The sequence below is a fragment of the Uranotaenia lowii genome, chromosome 3 (assembly GCF_029784155.1).
Source record: "Uranotaenia lowii strain MFRU-FL chromosome 3, ASM2978415v1, whole genome shotgun sequence".
NCBI classification, from domain to species: Eukaryota; Metazoa; Arthropoda; class Insecta; order Diptera; family Culicidae; genus Uranotaenia; species Uranotaenia lowii.
The window spans coordinates 216,667,072-216,687,108 of record NC_073693.1 but is presented as its reverse complement, the minus strand read 5'-3'; the positions used below and the strand labels follow the sequence as shown (position 1 = coordinate 216,687,108).

The window sequence follows — 20,037 nt, the reverse complement described above, 5'->3', positions numbered from 1 at the left end:
TAAATTTTATAGATTAACGTTTTATATTGAAGCATGCGTAATCGATTATCTACAAATGAAAGTGAGGTAAATTCACGTAGATGGATATTTAACTTCGCACGTTTAGTCTGTCCAGATTCCATACCTGTGCAAAAAATAATCCGGAATGTTCCTCCAGACAGGTGCGATCTGGATTCCAGCTTTTCGATGGTTGAGTTCTCACTTGCTCTTCTCTCTTGCAACAATTCAGCTCCGGGAATTGATAAAATTATATTAAAATTGTGTAGCAGAATGTAGCAATATTTCGCTTGTTAAATTTGTTTAATCGATTCTTGGAGTATAACATTGTTCCGCAAGAGTGAAGACAAGTGAGAGTCATTGCTATCCAAAAGCCTGGGAAATCAGCATCCGATCTCAATTCGTATCGTCCAATAGCGATGTTGTCTTGTATACGCAAATTGATGGAGAAAATGATTTTGTTTCGTTTGGATAAATGGGTAGAAGCAAATGGTCTCCTTTCAGATACTCAATTTGGGTTTCGAAGGGGTAAAGGGACAAACGATTGTCTTGCTGTGCTGTCTTCCGAGATACAAATGGCGTACGCAAAACGTGAGCAAATGGCTTCAGAGTTTCTAGACATAAAGGGAGCTTTTGATGCAGTCTCAATAGAGGTTTTGTCAGACAAGTTGCACTCCCGGGGTCTGCCTCCACTATTGAACAACATCTTATACAGCTTGCTTTGTGAGAAACATCTGAACTTTGCTCACGGAGATATTGCAGTTAGAAGAATCTCTTACATGGGCCTTCCGCAGGGTTCATGTTTGAGTCCACTTTTGTACAACTTTTACGTAAGTGACATCGACAATTGTCTCTCTGAAGGCTGCACTCTAAGACAACTTGCAGATGACGGCGTGGTGTCAGTCACAGGATCTTCTGAGTCTCATCTGCACAGACCTTTACAAGATACTTTAGACAGATTGTCTTCCTGGGCTTTGGGGCTTGGGGTTAAGTTTTCCTCTCAGAAAACGGAGATGGTTGTTTTCTGTAAGAAACATAGACCTGCTCAACCTAAGCTTCAACTCCTATGCAGAACAATCACTCAATCGAGGTGTTTCAAGTATCTTGGAGTACGGTTTGATTCCAACTGTACCTGGAGAGCCCATATTGAGTATCTGAAAGGAAAATGTCAACCAAGAATCAATTTTCTCCGATCAATCACTGGCACCTGGTGGGGAGCCCATCCAGAAGATCTTTTACAACTGTATCGAACAACTATTCTCTCAGTGAGGGAATATGGTAGCTTCTGTTTTCAGTCAGCTGCCAAAACTCACCTCATCAAACTCGAACGTCTCCAATACCGTTGTCTGCGTATCGCTTTGGGATGTATCTCCTCAACGCATAACATGAGTCTTGAAGTTTTGGCAGGAATACTCCCTCTGAAAGATCGATTCAATTTTCTATCACTCCGGTTTCTCATCAGGTGTGAGTGAATTTCGACAGATTACTTGAGCAAAATCTTCAAACAAGATTTATGTCTATATGTCAATGCAGGTAAACCCTTCTTCGTATTCTCCAACTCGTGTTTGTAGCCTAGATTACGATCATTCGTCTGTCCAGTTTGATTTGTCTATGCAGCAGGAAATTCGTGGAATCCCGGACCCGCATCGTCTACTTCTGATTCCAAGAATTTTCGAAGCTAAATATAGACACTTCGATGCTGATAAAATGTACTTCACCGATGGATCACTTATAGATGAATCAACAGCATTTGGAGTGTTCAAAGAAATATCAGGCGCATCGCACAGTCTGCAATCACTATGTTCTGTATACATAGCGGAGTTAGCAGCTATTCACTGGGCTTTGGACAGTGTCGCTTCACGGCCAGTTGAACACTCTGAGTCTGAGCTCTTTTGAAGCAATCCACTCAATTAAACCGGGAAAACACTCGCCATACTCCCTCGAGAAGATAATTTGAGTGCTTTATCAAAACGTCGCTTTTCTCATCACCTTTGTGTGGGTTCCCTCGCATTGCTCAGTCGAGAGTAATGAGAAGGCAGACTCTCTGGCAAAGGTGGGGGCGATGGAAAGCGACACGTATCAGCGTGAAATCGTCTTCAACGAGTTTTACTTTTTGGTTCGAAGAAAATCTCTTGTCAACTGGCAGCGCAAATGGGACGAGGGTGAGTTGGGTCGATGGCTCCACTCGATTATCCCAAAGGTATGCCTTAAACCATGGTTTAATAGATTAAACCTGAGTCGGGATTTTATTTGTATATTTTCCCGTCTCATGTCCAATCATTATTCCTTAACGCGATACTCTCTCGTTTTGATATTGCTGGCAGCAATTTGTGTGGTTGCGGCCAAGGTTAACACGACATTGAGCATATTGTTTGGTCGTGCGAGGTCCATCTTCTCGCTAGAACGAACTTCATTGACTCCCTTCGGGCCCGAGGAAAACCACCCTATGTTCCAGTGAGAGATGTGCTGGCTGTGATAGACTTGGACTTCATCCTCGAAATATTTTTTTTCCTTAAAGCTATTGATCTTCGTCTATAATTCTTATTATTTTCATATTTCCCTATCTCTTATCTTTTCTCTTAAAAAAGTGAATTAGAAGTAAGCAAATAATTGTAAACAAACAAAAAGAATTTGGCTCCTTAAAGCCTAAAGGTATAAGCCGTTTCAAATAAGAATTTACCAAAAAAAAATCGTTTTGTATAAATAAATCGTTCACACAAAATATTTTTAAACAAAATTATTTTAAAAAAATTCTGTCCATAATTAAAAATTCCACCTTAAAGAACTTTACTAGAAAATCCAAATAGAACCCCATGTAGACTGTTGCGATAGTTATAAATACACTCTAGAACAGTGGTTTTCCAATTTTTTTCACTCACCGCCCCTTTTTGCAAAACTTTCGAGCTCAACGCCCCCTGGGAAAATTTTAAGAACATCTTTTTAAAAAAATGATAATCTGGATCGATGAAAAACCATTAGCTTTTGACTTAATGTTGTTGTAAAACTTAACTCAAAACTCATTCAAATTTATATGGACCCTCAGAACCAACGGTGTTGGGAGTATTATATATGTAGAAATGGTCGATTCTAATTTAATAATCCCAAGTAACAATTTGAGTTTTTTAATGCTCTCCAGTCTAACTAAGAATTCAAGCTATAAAACCACGTTCGGTTATGTAAGAATCTATAAAACTCCAATACAACGCTTAGTAGCACAAAAAGGCCCTTCTGCAGTAGGTTCTGTAGAGCAAATTATAAAACCTTTACAAGCCAACTCAACTTCTTAAGTTCTGTATGAATTATGCTTATAAAACCTATTTATCATATAATTTTCATTTACAAATAATTCTGCTCCGGAATTTGGTTTTCAATAATAATTTTTAAAACAAATTAATCTCATTCAAATCAAGTATAAAAAAACAAATCAGAAGCTAAAATTTATTTGTTATGAATCTGTAAAGAAATTTAATATTATTTTCTCCTTCTGAATTTTCGTTACCAGCTCTAAATTAACTTGCGCTTTTAAGTTTACCGCAAATATGTATTAAAAAATTACGAACAAATAACGGGCCTACAGTAAACTGCTATTTTAAGCAATGAAAACCCGATAGAATTCATAAAAAATATCAATTTTTTAGTAAGTTTTGTTGTTGTGGTTGTTCAAGATCAAGTTTTCAAAATTATTTCAGCCATTGGGATGCTGAGCTTTTATAGAGCATGAATTAAATGAGGATTACTTTCAGAAACAGAAAACTGTTGTTAAAAAATATCCCATTATTTACCATGAAAATGGCGAGAACATTCTTTTGTTGACATTTTGGAAGATTGCCAGACGACTTGCTTTTGTAAACCGATTGTCCGGCCGAATAACTTTTATGAAACTTTTGTAGCTTATAGAAGGTTTCGTTTCTTATAAATGATTTATAGACGCCACATAAAGTTATTTATTTGCCTGTTTATAACCTAAACGACTTGTAATGACCTTATAAGAACACAAATGCTACGAATAAGTTTGAAAGGGCTTTTATAGATCAAAACAGGTTTATAAGATGGTATTTTAAACCATTTGCATATCGACTATCATTTACAAATATATTAATGTTTTATAAGGCCCTGAAAGAGCAAAATAAAAATCAAATCAAATAAATTTATTGTTGTTATATAAGTTGGATATTTTATACGCTTATAGATGTCCTGGAGGCCAGTTGTAAAAAGGTTGCCCATTAATGCGTTTTAAAACAATAAAAGATCATATAAATCGTTTATAAACTATCGTTAAAGAATTATAAAACCAAAATGGATTTTAAGTGTTACTTGGGAATGTCAAACGATTCTTCATGTTTCAAACTAAATTTCGTAATTTTTAAAATTTTATTTAGATACATATTGTTTCGTTCGAAAGAAAAATGTAAATTTTGGAAATGGAAAATGACCAAAAATAGCAACTTAAAAGCGAGTTTTCTCGAAATAAGCTTTGATGCACTTATACTAAGATTGTCAGAATTTTGTATCCGGACCGGACAAATCCAAGCATTTGGTTTATAAATGTTTAACCCGGACAAATTTTGTCAATATTACGGAATAATTTAGTAAAAACAAGAATTCACTTGAAATATTTTTTTTCTCATAAAACCACATCGGAAAATTTTAAATCGTATTTCAGGCTTCCAAAACACAAGTCATGATTATTTAGATAACACTTGCCATAAAAAATTCTTATTGGACGTAAAATGAAGAATCTTAATAATTCAATTTGAGGTTTTGTAAGACCTCACAAATGAAGCGAATAATTCCGAGCAACCGGTCCGAACCGGTTCCTCAATTCCTCAATTATTTTGTTAAATTTCCGGGAAAAATGGCAACCTTAACCCTTTCCTTCCCATGGTAGCACAGGTGAGCCACAACTTAACACAGCTCGCATTTGAAATGAGCGCTTTGGATAAACACCATTTTCTCACCGAATGTGTAGATATGAGTGCCCGAGCAGACTTTGATGCCCGAATCGATAGCAAACAGTAACCAAAATAAGCTATCAATGCCAAAATGATAGCATGATTTAGTATAGCATTTTTTCCGATGGCAAAATTAGGTTTCATTTAAACATCAATATATCTAAAGATGATGCCAAACCAATACCTAAAAAAGGCATTGATACCAAAATGAAAGCACTATTTGGTTTTGTTTTTTTCAAAGATGACAAAACAAGGCATCACTAAGGTTTCATTTTTAACGATAGAGCAGAAAGGTGAGATAAAAATGATAGCATGATTTGGTATTCAACTTTGTGTGATGAAAAATCAGTTTTAATTATTTAGGTGTCAAAGATTAAATCTAACTGAAAACAAACAGCAAATTTGTTCGTTAACGGGCGGTTTGAGTGTTGGATTTTCAGTCATTGCAAAAATAGGCATCCTTAAGGTATCATTATTTTAAAAAAAGGAAGTTACCCCACATATATAAACCTCCTCTCTTCTATTTAGCTTTTTCTAACAGTTGAGTCGCTGCTACTGTTATGGCCCTCTTCCCTACTTACCTAGGGAAACGCCAACAGTGCTAAAACGTGGCGCTCATTTCCTATGAACGAATAGCACACTTAATTTGCTTTATTGCGGTTGTACTAATACCGTATTTGTTTATGCCGAGTGTTGCACTGGTGCACCACTCGGTGCTGTCAAACTGTTTGTTTATTCGGACAGTGTTGCACTGGTTTTGACCTGGTGTTGCACTGCCATCGGGCGGTGTTGCCCTGAAAATTTTGTCAGTGTTGCAAGAGAGCGTGTGACTGAGTGAGATAGCAATACACTGGCGACGATTTGTGTTTGTTTTTATCGGGTACGGTGGAACACTGACCGAGGGGAGAAAACAAATACGGTATTATACAAGTATTATGATACCTCGTTTAGCCATAGAACAAATATTTGTAGAGTGTTGAATTTTGAACTAACTGAAACCCAACCCGAACAGACCTTCTGCTCTACAAGGTGGCATCACATCACATCACGACATGGGGTATCCCTAAACTAAAAGAAACTTGAACGGGTAAACCTTTCTATGCCAAATCCATCCGAAATTATCTTTTTTCGCGTCCCATCGCTTAACCGTGTGGACACCATTCAATTCACATGAAAGCCAGGATTTGTCATTTTCAATTTTTTTTTCAAAACCTTTATTTTATCTCTGTATGGATTTTACTTATAAGAGTTCAACAAAATTCTCACCTGCTAGGCTGCGTTTATATGAACACGTTTTTATTATTTAAATTGGAAAACATTTGTTATTTCACATGGCACTTGTCCCGCTTGGTTGAAATAAATAACAAATAATTTTTTTTTTCAACAAATCAATTATGATTAATAAATAGTTGTAGGTGAATTATATAATAAAACAAAATCTAAAAACTAAATTTTTGTTGTGTGGTTGAAACATTAAAAAAATCTTTTTTCCATGCGCAAAAACTTTTGTAGGTGCATATATTTACAGTCACTGATCCAACCAATCACAGCACAAACAAAAAGAAAAATAAAAGGAAAAAAGTGTTTCCATAGTTTTCGCGACGGGTCGAGTTTTTCGGATTGCTGATAATTATCAGTGCGTTGCTGCTGCAGCTTTTGCTACCTCCGCGGCTCCGAGCATTTCCGCCGTGGAAGAGGCAACACTGAATGATGCCCCTCTAGCGATACGGAATCCGAAGACAAAGCTGGAGGATACAGGAGCTGCTGCTGCTTAGATGTTGACCGATGGTTTGCAGAGTCTGGTTTCGAAAGCCGAACAGTCGCCAATCGGTCTGGAGCCGATGCAGGACGTAAACCAGGTGAAGAACCGTAAATCAAATAACATCATATTCGGCGAGGCTGAGATTGAGGCCTTGTCCCAGCAGACGAATGTGCGATCGCCAAAAAGTTTAACGCTCCGGAAGTTACCTTGCCCCATGGAGAATCCTCTGACTCGACCACTTCTGTTGCCTCGATTTCCGAAGAAGTGGACGACACTGTATTTATGCGGAAGGTAATCGAGCTGGGCATGCAGAACGTTAAAAGATCCGGCGGCCAACTTGTTGGGTGAAATTTCGCCACATCAAGGAATTTTTCATACAGTTCCGAAACAAGAAAATTCGTTTCCAGAGAACTAGAACACCTAACTTGTACGGTATCCTGTCGCCTTGGATTTACTGCTGGCGCGTGACGAAAAAGGATCCCAGCTGAATCCGTCAAATCGGCTTCTCAGCTTCTCTGATCAAAATTTACTTGGTTCTGTTCTTGCCTCAGCAACGAGATATTTGATGAGATTGTTTCAAGGTAAGTACTGGTAAAATTTTGTTTAATCATTTTATCCACACTAGGCGATTTTCAATGCTGGAACAAATCGAAGTGCCTCCGAAGTCTTCCGAACAGTAAATCGATCGTGAACGGTGTTGTAGGTTTCTGACCTGTTTACGCATTATATGTTGCATTTATTTAACTGGGAAACCTTAAGCCACGAATATAGGGTTCTTATGTTTTTTTCATGAATTATTTACTTGAACACATTTACTTCGAATGCCAAGTGTATAGTTATGTTAAATTAAAACTTTTATTAAGACATAAAAATTATAGAATTTGAAAGAGACGTTCATTGAACTTATTTCAAGAACATTTCTAGAATGTTTACGCGGAGATTTGTCTAACTTATTAATAGTGCATTTTTTTAAATTGTCTAAGATGAAATTGCTTTAAATTAATTTAATGAATTTTGAAATTACTTGGTAGGAAAAACGTTGTAATTTGGCTATAAATTTGTACAGTTTTGAGTTGGTGGCCCACATTTTCCAACTATATTTAAAAATTCGAATGCTAATCTCATTGCATAGTTTTAGGCGATTTTTTAAGGCGCATTATTTTCTTATTGTCAATGAAACGTCGGATCGTTGCATAAGTGCAGGCGATTTATTCTATGGAACTTATGTCATGAGGTTTTCTGAGATCGCAAACAATTTAGAATTATTTCAAGTTTTGCTATCATGCCTGTTTAGCAAAGTTTGATATCTTATACCCTATATAAAGGTGGTACAAGAATTTGGCTCTCATTTTCAATACGCAGATAGCATAGTTATGGAAAATTTTGATTTCCCTGGGAGTTTTTTGATACCTCGTTTTGCCAGCTTTCTTGAAGGAATTTTGAAAGCACAACGATGCCAAATTTTGGCGGGAAACAATACCTTAAAAAGGCATCATTATGCCCTCAAATCTCGTTACTAAACGTTGGCTAAATGAGGCATCATTAAGCTTTCAGTGAAACCTACACTTGGCATAATCGAGGTATCCGTATATGAAAAGTGAGACCCAAATTTTGGCATTGTACCACCTTTATTCGGGCAAAATGATACCAAATTTTACTTTCAAGGCATGATAGCAAAATTAGGTATAATATTGCCATAAAAGTCTGCTCGGGTGTAGAAACATTGCACAAAATTTGAAGAAAATCGATCCGCTAGGTTTTGCTGGGCAAATAAAAAGCTGCAAAAAAGTCGGATTTTTTTTCGAATTTAAATCAAGTCGTTATTTTTTGTTCAATAACTTGACAAGTTTTTATAATTTCCCCCAAATAAAGATAAAGACGCGCAGAAGGTTGCTTATGCAAGCAGAATCAAATGATGGTTTACTTTAGATTTCAACTGAAACACATATATTTTAGAGTACGAAAAGTGAATCACTGGTGATACACTGGGAACACAACGAATTTTTCTACTTGTAAAGCTTTTTATCAGTACTCATCAAGATCATTTCGTAAAAAAAATTCGCTTCAGTATAGTTATTTCATTAGTTTAAATGGCCACATGTCTCGAAATATTTGTAAAAGTTCGTGATTTTTTAGAAAAACGGCATGCATTGTTTCCCTGGCGCAAAGTGTCATGGCGACCATTGTCCAAGGTAAAAATTAAAATTTCAAATATTTTAATAAATAGACAATCGAGGGATGGGTATACACATGAAGTTTTTTACATAATATGATCGTTTTAGTTTGTGATGAATGAGGTGATGAATTCCCAATCCAAAGTTATCGAATGGAACAATAAATTAGCTTTAAATTAAGCATCTTTTGTTCTAGAACTTTAGTTATAAATCAACGTTCCTATTTTTAAAACGTGAAAAGCCTCGTAGGAAGGAAAGGGTTAACTTCTGCCCTTTTGGCTCCAAGGGCCTAATATTGATTTAAACCTCCAGTTAACACTTGATTCTATGTGTAGTTTTCTGGACAGTTACTTAAACTTCTTGGTAATCTTAAATTTTGGTAATCCAAAATTCTATTTTCATCATTGATTTGAATAATTTAATACTTATCAATTACTGTCAATTCGGTAAAATAACGTGAAAAATAGTATTATTTCTCGATATCTGAATTTGAGTCCTGTTCAAAGTTATGCAGCATTCATGGATTAACGGATTAACGAATAGATTTACAGTTTATTGATGGCGCAATTGATTTTTTAATGGATTTTAGTAAAAATGAACAAATAAGCACCTTAAAAAAAATTCGCTTTCCTTAAAAAATCTTTCATACATTCTTTCCAAAAAAATCTCTAACATAATCACAAATATCGCCGTTTTACGAAGATTTTTTTTTAAGTTTTTTTTCCTGCTAAGCAAAATTTATGAGACAATACATTTCCAAAATTATCATGCTTTGCCATCTAAAATTAATCTTTTTGGATCTAACTCAAAATACTCTTATAAAACGAGATCAACATGTCAGGCGTATACAAAATCTTTGATAATTTATAAAGAATTTTTTAGACACATTTTGAGAAATTTTTTTTTTTGAGATACTGACTGAATAATTTTCTTGCGGCTTTGTGGAAATATAGATTTTTTAATCTTCAACCAAATGTTTAGTTTTGTGACTTAATTTCATCGTTTTGCATCGAACTTACTCGTTGATATTTCAAATCAACATTTTTTTTTGTCATTATTTGTGAAACAGGGGGTTACGACCTCACCGCCCCCCTGAGCCCTTCCAACGCCCCCCAAATTCCAAAATTGAGCTCACCGCCCCCTTGTAAGCTCTTAACGCCCCCAAGGGGGCGGTAGGGACCACTTTGAAAACCACTGCTCTAGAATATCATTGTTCACATTTTCGCACATTTTGAATATCATTTCAAAAATCGTGTAGTGTTCAACCAAATTTTGGCTGCGTACATCCAAGTGAAGTATGCGTTGTGATTTTTGTCGTTTTTCGCGATGAATGTTAAAATTGTATTTACAGAATATGCATTTGATGTGAATCACGCGAACGAATTTTTGCCCCTTGTATTTCCCACTTCTACCCACAGTGCGAGACGCGAGAGGAAGAAATACATTTAGTTAAAGCGACTAGTGGCCGGGCCATGTGAGGATTTAGTCATATGTGGTTCGGGTTAAATTCTAGCGGCAAACGATTTACGGGCACCATTAGTCGTCTACCGGTGAGCCTCGGAATCGGACAGAACGTTCACTTCTTCGGTGTAAGCTTGAGCACAGAAACAAACATTGTTTGCCTTAGTTCGCATATAAGTTATTCGTGACTCGTTTGTTTCGTTACTTTGTAACGTCGAAGAATAAGAAAAAAAACGGCCGGCCGGATTAAGGAACAGTGATGATTCTTCCCGGTGACGAATCGTTTATCATGGTGGCGCGGCTGGAATCGGTGCAATTCTTTCGGCTGTACTATCAGTTTTTCGGAAGTTCTCTACAAAGTTCCTACATCGAGGCGGCTCAACGGTTGCAGGGTCAAGGTGATTATTTGATTCTTGAGTGAGGATGATTGATGAACTAAATAAATTAATGGTCGATGTTTGGTGAGGAAAAACAATGGAGATTTTAGGATTTTATAAGCAAAGAAAATATCTTACAATTAGTGTCGTGTTTTAAAATCATAATTATGGATTCAGCTCGCAGTTTTATGAAATAATTTGCCACGAAAGGATTCTTTTTTCAAACGTAACTTTTTTAAGCCTTTCTACATTGATCTAGAGCAGTTTTAAAGATAAGTTTTATTTTTCACCATTAAATGAAATTGCCTAAAATAATGACTATGAAGTGATATTTTTTAAATAATATACATATGTATATGTATTAGACTGCCCCAAATTTGTATGGGAAATTCAAAACCTGTAAAATGTTATGCGCTGCAGGCTAAAATTGATCCTAGGCTTAGTGCAAGATTTCGTGCCAAATTTGGGCCAGATCGGATCACGGGAAGGGGTCGCTCAACGAGCCTGAAGTTTGTATTAGATTTTGAGACATTTTGTTCGGGAGAAACATGAAAAACCAGTTTTTGATGAATAACTTTGGTTTCCCTCGGCCGATTTCTTTTGAAAACGGGTTTTCTTGAAGCCTTAATAATGACAAATATTTCATCCGAAGACTGCAATTTGATTCGAATTAAGATAAAAAAGTTATTAGGCGTCGAAAATGGGCAAACTTTTTTAAGGGTGGTATTCATCATTGATAATGAGTCGGGGCGTTCGAACATTTCGTCGCAGCATAAACCGTGATGAATACAAAAAAGTTTGCCCATTTTTGACGCCTCATAACTTTTTTATTTAAACTCGAATCGATTCGCAGTCTTCGGATAAAATATTTGTCATAATTTGCGCCTTAAGGCAGAAGGAAACCAAAGTTATCCATGAAAAACTGGATTTTCATGTTTCTCCCAAAAAAAATGTCTGAAAATCCCATACAAACTTCAGACTCGTTGAGTGACCCCTTCCCGTTATTTGATCTGGCCCAAATTTGGCATGAGATCTTGCACTAGGCCTAGGATTAATTTTAGCCTGCAGCACATAACTTTTTCTGAAGTCGGGTCATTTGGGGCACTCTAATGTGTATACTTCACTTGAGAAGTTTCTAGAATTTTTTTCAACTCGATTCCAAACCAAATTCCTTAAAATACAATTTCACCTTTCGTCCTCGCATTTTTTTTTAATTTGAGAGTGAATTTTAGTGGATCTTTCATCAGCATAATAAAAGGCTGTGCTATCTTGAGGTTTCCAGATTTTTTTCTGCACGTGCCTATAGGAAGGGCTAACTAGTCTACTACTGAACACTTCAGGTTTTTTAGCCATAATTCAAAAATATATTTCTGTAAATATTAGTTCCTGTACTCATTTGAAGTGCATCAATATTATGACTACTAAACTATTTTACAAAATAAAAACAGAAATTACAACATATTCAAGGGGTAAGAGAAATCCTTTTATGTTAGTTTTCACCCATCTCCAAAAGTGTTTTTTATGGCTGTATATTATTATTTCAGTAAGTTGTCTAGGGCCGGACAGCGAAATTCCAAGTTTCTCAGAGGACCATTTTTTTTTTTTTTTATTTTTGAATCCTTATTTTCTGCTGATCATTTGAGAGTGCTATAGAGATTAAAAGATGAAAGTTTCAAGTTTGAATCATGTTTAATTTTGAATATTTCCTTGTCCGGTCATAGGCAAAAGATGATGTTAATGTGCAAAATATCAAGAAGAAAAACACTTCAAACATTTTATTTTTATCAAAACATCGGCAGATCATTGTATTTTAAACTTCCATAAAATCGTTCATGTTTAAATATTTTAACAAAACTTTTTAAAAACTTTGGATTTTGTTCGCAAAATTTAAAATTTGTAGTAACTAGGTTTGAGTCTTTTTTTTTTCAAATAAAGTGAGAAAATTTGAGCAAAATCTGGGCAGCTGAGCCGGCCAATCCTAAATTTTGTACTTTATAAATATCTGAGTAAGCCCGGAAAAAACATGCAATCTGCAAGCTTATGTTATCTGCAAAATATCGAGAAGCATCGTATTTGGAAGCTTGCTTTAGTAAATTTATTTAAACAATCCTTGTTAAAAAAACCACTCCAAGTGTATCACACTTGAAGTGGTTTCTACACACTTTGAGTTCCTGGAGTGTAAATTTGACAATCCTGACTGAAATTGCTATATCTCTCTTGTTTCTCAACCGATTTTTACAAAATTTCTAGTTTAAAAAACCTCATAATGTAACTCAAATATGTTTTTTGGGACAATATTCAGCTACAACACTTCAGTTTCTGTTATTCAGAGTCTAATAAAAAATCCGAAGAAAACATGCTTCGAAAAAAGACTGTAGATCAGCTACAGAACGTTAAAAAACTTAGTGTCCAAGAAAACTGAACTTTTGAAGATCGTGACAAAAAAATGTAAAAAAGTGGTGTAAAAATCGTACTTTTCAATCAATAAACAGTCAAATTTGATTAGGTCACACCAGATAAATTTTTAAAAGAAGATTAAAATGTTGACGTCATTTGGCACGTTTTCTCAACTTTCAATTGTTGTCAAATGAGATTCAGAAATTATGACGAATTTTCAAGACTTTACACTGGATTTTGAGTACAACGCAGGATCCCCGCAATAAATTTATAATCACCAAAAAGGCAATTTCATTCATGTGGTGTAATTACGTAAGCACTGCTATACTTAGCAAAAAGGATTGTGTATTTTGTCATTACCCAGCGAGGTTTTTAAAAACATATTCTTGCGATTTTTTTCGAAGAGTTATGATGGTTAGAAAAACGGCCCTAGCTCAGTTCATGTATCTTTTCATTTCTAACGGATTTTTTGTTTTCTAAAAACTTTTAACGGCACTTGATACACCCCTAGTGAAGAACATTTGTACATGTTCATCCATTTTTTTTCAATTAACATAACTCTGTCGAAAGCATCTTATTTATTTGAACTATGAACATTTGTAAAATTTTAAACTGATAATTTTTCTAGTTCATATTTTCTTCAAATTATGGATCAACTAACAAACAATTATCTCAAAAAATTTGAAATACCAAAAACCTTACCCAGTCCCATCATTCATCTATAGTATGTTCAGCTCAAAATTTGTGTTTTTAATGATACTTTCAAGTTTCCGAGTTTCAGAGCAAAAAAATCTCTTTTTATCTCAATTTTACCCTAGGCATTAGTTCACCAGTAAACATGAAATCTATCAGAAATGATAACTGAGGTCGTTTACAATTGTGTTGCGAGTCGTAATTCCAACTGCATAGTGACAAGATCGTATAAAATGTCATTTGGAATCAGTTTAAATCGGATATGATAGAAAGTCTGCCATGTTTGTAAATTTACAAATGATTTTGCTCCCGCTCGGGCTTCAAGTGAGAAAATCATCGTCATGTCCTCTCTGCAACCAGCAGTGCATCCAGATGGCAAAAAATCTGATGGGAATGGAGCAGGGGCGGTCCTAGAGTTTGCTCTTGGGGGGGTGATTTTCCAAATTTTCAAAAATCAGGCAATAAAAAGGATCGTAAATATCTGGCGAAAAAACGTGTATTTTGAGAAACAGAGTAGAAGATGGAGGAGGGGGGGGGGGGGGGTGTTTGTTATTCGACAAAATTCGAAATTAAAGAAAAATAGTGAACATTTTTTTTACAAATTTTTTATTTTGATATCCTTTTATAAAACAATCTGCTTTTACATTTGGCAGTTTGGAATCTCATAACTTTAAGAATTCTTTAAAGAATTTTCCGATATCAATGTCATTTCACACACATTTTCGTAGAAGAAAATGTAAAAAAAAATCTCCAAGTTATCCACAATATTTTTACTGGAAATTTTCATATCAGGGTATGACCTTCACTAAAATTTTAAGAATTCTCATTTTGCAACGACTCCAAAACAATTATTTGAGATAAGTTTGTTAATAATTGATATAAATTTAAGACTGAATATTTTATTATTTTTCTGAAGTATCGAATTATTATTAATTCTTGTTCAAATTCTTAAATTTTTTAATTTAAGTTTAATTCTTAAATAAGATCATAAAAATCATATTTTTAGGTCTGCAGCTTTTGGAACTCCATTTTTATTTGTTTTTTTTTCTTGAATTTCAAGCTCTCATACTAGATTTTTAATTTTGTTGAAACTAATTCCAAAGAAAAAGTTACTAAATTGCAACGAATTACTTATAAAAAAAAGTGGAAAGTCGTATGTTTTCTTCATGCTGTCAATATTTTCAAACTTTTTTTTATAATGTTTGAATTTAATAAAAACATATTGAATAAAGGGTTAATTTCTGAAACATAATAATTTGCAATTAAAATAACCGAACTTTTAGATGCAGAGTGGATTTTTTAACCTAAATTATCAAGCTGGATTTCTACTCAACATTTTAAATATTATTGTGCACATAAGCTAAAAACAGAATCGGCGATATAGTTGGTGTAAATCCTGAAATCCAGCTTTGTTGGTCACAAATTAGAAAAATATCTTCCGAAAGTTTAACTTGAGCGATGGCCTTGTTTCCGAGAAAATAGTCGGGAATGACGGAATAGTTTTATCTCCCCTGGGAAAAATTAAACCAAAGGCTAGTTTTTGGAGCCTATGCTTTTAAAACTGATTTTGGAAATAAATTTCTGACCTCGATTTCAGATTTTATCCATCACCTCTTGTTTCAGAAGTAGTATTTTCAATACTTTTTCGATTTACCGAATAGTGCGAACAGCCGAATACCGACAATTGGCACTTTTCAAGTATTCAGTGAAACGAATATTCTGAACATGAAAAATCGTAAATTAGCTTGAAATGAGTTCAAAAGTATTGTTTGCATCACCGAATATTCTGCCGAAAATACCACTTTGAGTAATATTTTTAAAGTGATGATAGAATTGATAAAAATATTTTATCACTTTTTGCATAGAAAACAAACAATGCGTGAAAAACTGCAGTCACATATGTACATCCGCAGGTAACGCAAGCCTCTTACAGCTTAAAAAGACATACACCGTCTTAGCCGATTTAGGCTTTACAGACTGAATAAATGACGTGGACAACTTAAGATTAACATTTAAACATCCAGTACCGAGACGGGAATCGAACCCATGCCATCAGTGGACTAGCGATTACCGTCTTACCACGCTAACCACTCGACCACCGAGGACGTACTGGAGGAAGTTAGTGGAAAACACAAATTTTTTTTCGAGCTTTTTATAGAATTTGAAGTATAACTATTATCAAGTTTCAACCAATAATCTTAATTTTAAATTTTTAATTTAATTTTTATTACCATAAAATCCCCATAATTGAAATTTATTTTTATTATTTCAATCATAATTTGGTCTCAGAACAACCATTTCTTATTTAAATAACTTAACTTTGAAAGTTTTAAATTAAATTTTATAAAAACTATTGATCATTACTAAAATTGTTTAATTGTGATAACGGCTGAAATTGTATGAGGCTCTTCGAGCCAAAGGGGTATAAGTGCATAAAAGCTTATGAAAAACGTAAAATATCACAGTAAATAAGCCTTGGAAAGAAGAATAAATAATTTATTTTAAAAAAAAAGAAACTTATTTCGAGAAAACACATTTTTAATATAACGTGTTTGGCCATTTTCCATATATTTATCTAAAATTTTAATTTCTTTTTCAAACGTAAAAGTATGTAAATTAAAATTCTAAATATCTGCAAAATTATCAAATATTTAGTTTGAATTAAGAAGAATAGTTTTATATCAATAAATCAAAATCGATCATTTTTGCTACGTCGAGGCAAATACAATCAAAGCTCATTTTTTTTTCAAAAACGTTTCAAAATGAGAAACTATTTAAAAAAAAAGTTTTCTGAAATTTAAATGTATTTTCTTAATTTAAATTGTCAAGACAGTTTCGAAGTGTTTAATTCAGAAAAAAATATGGGCTTTTGAGAATCTCAAATTGAGATGCATTCTGTACAAATCGGAGCTTGCAATGAAAAATAAGACATGAAATGGAAATGTAGTGTTCGATGTATTCAACAAAAATCGAATCTGTCCAGGTGAACATCTGAAGAATGGGAGTAGGGGTTGCCAAATTTCCACACTTGTGCACGGAGAGGGAGATGGGGGTAAAAATCTCATTTTTTTTTTCTGTCCACGTGGTATCTGAACGGCCCCAAAGGCAATTTAACACTTAAATGCTCACGTCAAGGATCGAGATATGTTGATCACCAAACATGGAGCCAAGCCGATCTGCAATAACTCGTAAGATAATAAAGTTATGGTCCAAACAAGATTGCAGGTATTTATTGAACATACCATTTATTTGGTGAACATTATTAAAAAATGATCAAACTATAGCTGAAGTTTCAACAAAGTTAGTCTGAAAAAAAAATTCACTAAATATCCAAAAAGCGAAAACAACTCATGAGCATTAAATATAACTTTTTATAACTATACGTTGTTTGATGACAGAGATACGCAGGAAATTAAATTGCATGTTTTGCATGATTCCAAACTTTTTGCCGATACACCATACTGAGGGGTCTTTTATCGATAACTTAAGTAGTTATTTTATCTGTTTAAAACACTATGCAAATTTATAGCACATAATTGAAAAACAATGTGTTTAGACGGTTATAAAAAAGATTCAAATGCAACTCGAATTTTTAAATTCGGTCCACCCAACCCTGAACTGATCGGGTTGAAATATAAAGTGCGATATTTTGGAAATTTTCCAACTTTAACCCAAGTTTAAGTCAAATTAAGTTAATATACATTTTGCCAAAAACATACAAAAAAGGTTTTGATCATCGACTTTAGAATGAGATCAAAAGAAATGCAATATGTCATAAGATGACTGAGATATGACCAAACAAATTTTCTTGTTTTTGAGGGGGTGATCCCAAGCTTATGGCCGGTAGCGTATATGGTCAGCAAATTCTTTTTCAACGCTGAGTACCTTAACGAAAATTATTTTGGGAAATCCGTTCCAGGGAATTGCAAGTTACAGCTGTTTTAGTTGGGTGGACCGACTTTTTTTCAATTTAATGCTATTAAGTGATTAATAAATTCTTTTTTTGAAGAAACACCCCCACGGAGTGGAAAAATTTGAGAATTCGAAAGTACACCTACTAGGAAAAGTTCTTAGTTTTTATATAAAATCCAACGTTTGCGAGTATTTCGTAACGGTTTTTTGCCGCTTGGGGGGGGGTGATCACCCCGATCACCCCCCCCATAGGACCGCGCCTGGAATGGAGTTATATCGACCAATGAGAGAACTGAATAGTATTGTCGTTGGCAACGATTTGGAGGATATGAGAGCGCTCTCTTGCATTCTTCCGATAGGGATAATTACGAATAAGGTATCGAATAACGCTCAATTGATGAAATTTTCGTCGCATTAGAAAAAATTGAAATTCATGAATGTATAGTGCCTCCACTTTGTTAGGTAAATGCTGTTTTTTCAACTTTCACATGATCATTCTATAATGTATATGAAACAACAGCATAAGAATAAAACTACAAAAACGTTTGCTGGCTCATATCCTTTTCTTTTGATTATTTGCTATGTTCAGTACATCTCCTACATACATCGCATCGGAATGGTCACCAGGATTCAACAAAACGCACTAATTTAGCCACGCGCAACACACACAAACCATTTCTCTGGAGCTGAACTCTTCATCGTTTGCGTTCTGGCCTTTGACGTACTCTCGCTCAAAAAAAAACACGCTCGCTCAATCTTTTCCACTCGTTCTCGTCGACGAGATGCGCTACCCAAAATCTGTGAGAGTAGCCGATAAGAGAGGCACGCCTATCTCACTGCGCGTCATAACCGAACGGCGTGCGAGGATTAGTTTAGCTCCAATTTCAACTTGCGACCCCTCTAGTGAAAGGGTTTGACTTGAGGTGATTGAAATGATTGATGCGAGCTCGCTAGTACAAGCTACTAGTGGTAGTACCGCGAGAAATAAGTTTAGCTTCGATTTCAAACTTTTGACCGGTCAAGTGAAAGTGTTAAAATTGTAGGTGACGAAAAATAGTGTCGCGAGTTCGCTAGTACAAGCTTCTAGTGTTAGTACCGGTAGAAATAAGTTTAGCTCCGATTTCAACTTGCGACACCTCTTGTGAAAAGGTTTGATGTGTAGGTGACGAAAAATAGTGTCGCGAGTTCGCCAGTACAAGCTGCTAGTGCTAGTACCGGTAGAAACCAATTTAGCTACGATTTCAACTTGCGACCCCTCTAGTGAAAAGGTTTGACGTGTAGGTGACGAAAAATAGTGTTGCAACTTCGATAGTACAACCTACTAGTGCTAGAACCAGTAGAAATTAGTTTAGCTTCAATTTCAACTTTTGACCGGTCAGTGATAGGGTTAGGCCATAGGTCGGCAACCTGCGGTTCGCGAGCCGCATGCGGCTCTTTTGATGTAAAGCTGCGGCTCTTTACCTCACTGCGCTAATATTATATGTATTTAAAAAAACATCCGCTGAAGGGACAAGCGTAAAGGACCAAATGGCAAAATAAAATTTTGAAGCCTAATTTTACTTTCATTTCCATTTTTATAGGGATCTAATATATTAAAGTCATTATTCCTCGACCAAATTTTGCATTTTTTTTTGCTTTTCACTGTTTTTGAAGCATCAGCTTAGAGATAAAGATTTAATTTATCAATAACCGTGAATGCAAAGAAAACTGTTGTTTAAAAGCAACGAAAACTTAATTCAAATTGCTTATTTCCAAAACCTTTGTTTATTTTTGAATCAATCGAACGCGAAAGACAGGAAACTATAAAGGAAAATCAAAAAAGGTACTTTTTAGACTGCCTCTGCGTAACTCTCATAAAATTTTATATTTTAAGCACTTGCAATAACGTTTTTGCCCTCATTGAAAATTGTTCAATTGAAATTTTCAAAATCGTCTTAGAATTGATCAACCATTTCGAAAAATAATCACAACTTTGACGCGTAACAACATAAAAATATTGGAAAAACCACCTCAATCCTATCTAATTATTTTGAATTCAAAATGATAATTTTAATGATTCTGAATAAAGATAACTCATTAGCTTTCCAGATTGCCCGGATTTAACCGGGCTTTCCCAGATTTTCAAAAAAAAAAAAAGGGAATGCCTGGACCGGTCCGGATGCCCGAATATCGAAGAAAAAGGCCTTAACAAGTTTTTAACTTGTTTCGGCGCATGCATTTTTTGAAAATGTGAATTAACTGTTATTAAGATTTTCGTTTGTTCATTTTTCAACTTTTCTCTTGCCTTTTAATGGAACATGCGTAGATTTTGG

General features: G+C 34.8%; 1 protein-coding gene across 4 annotated transcripts in view; it reads left to right on the top strand.

Annotated features, from left to right (window-relative positions):
• The window catches only part of LOC129757933 (uncharacterized), a 209,106-nt gene that overhangs the window by 167,069 nt on the left and 22,000 nt on the right, over window positions 1–20,037 (top strand). Inside the window, exon 1 of one of the 4 annotated variants that reach the window (XM_055755337.1) lies at window positions 10,452–10,744. The exons of the other annotated variants lie outside the window; for them this stretch is intronic. Coding sequence (XP_055611312.1) covers window positions 10,606–10,744 — 139 coding nt within the window. The 5' untranslated portion in view covers window positions 10,452–10,605. Of the gene's footprint in view, window positions 1–10,451; window positions 10,745–20,037 lie in introns of those variants that run through there. 4 annotated transcript variants of the gene reach the window in all.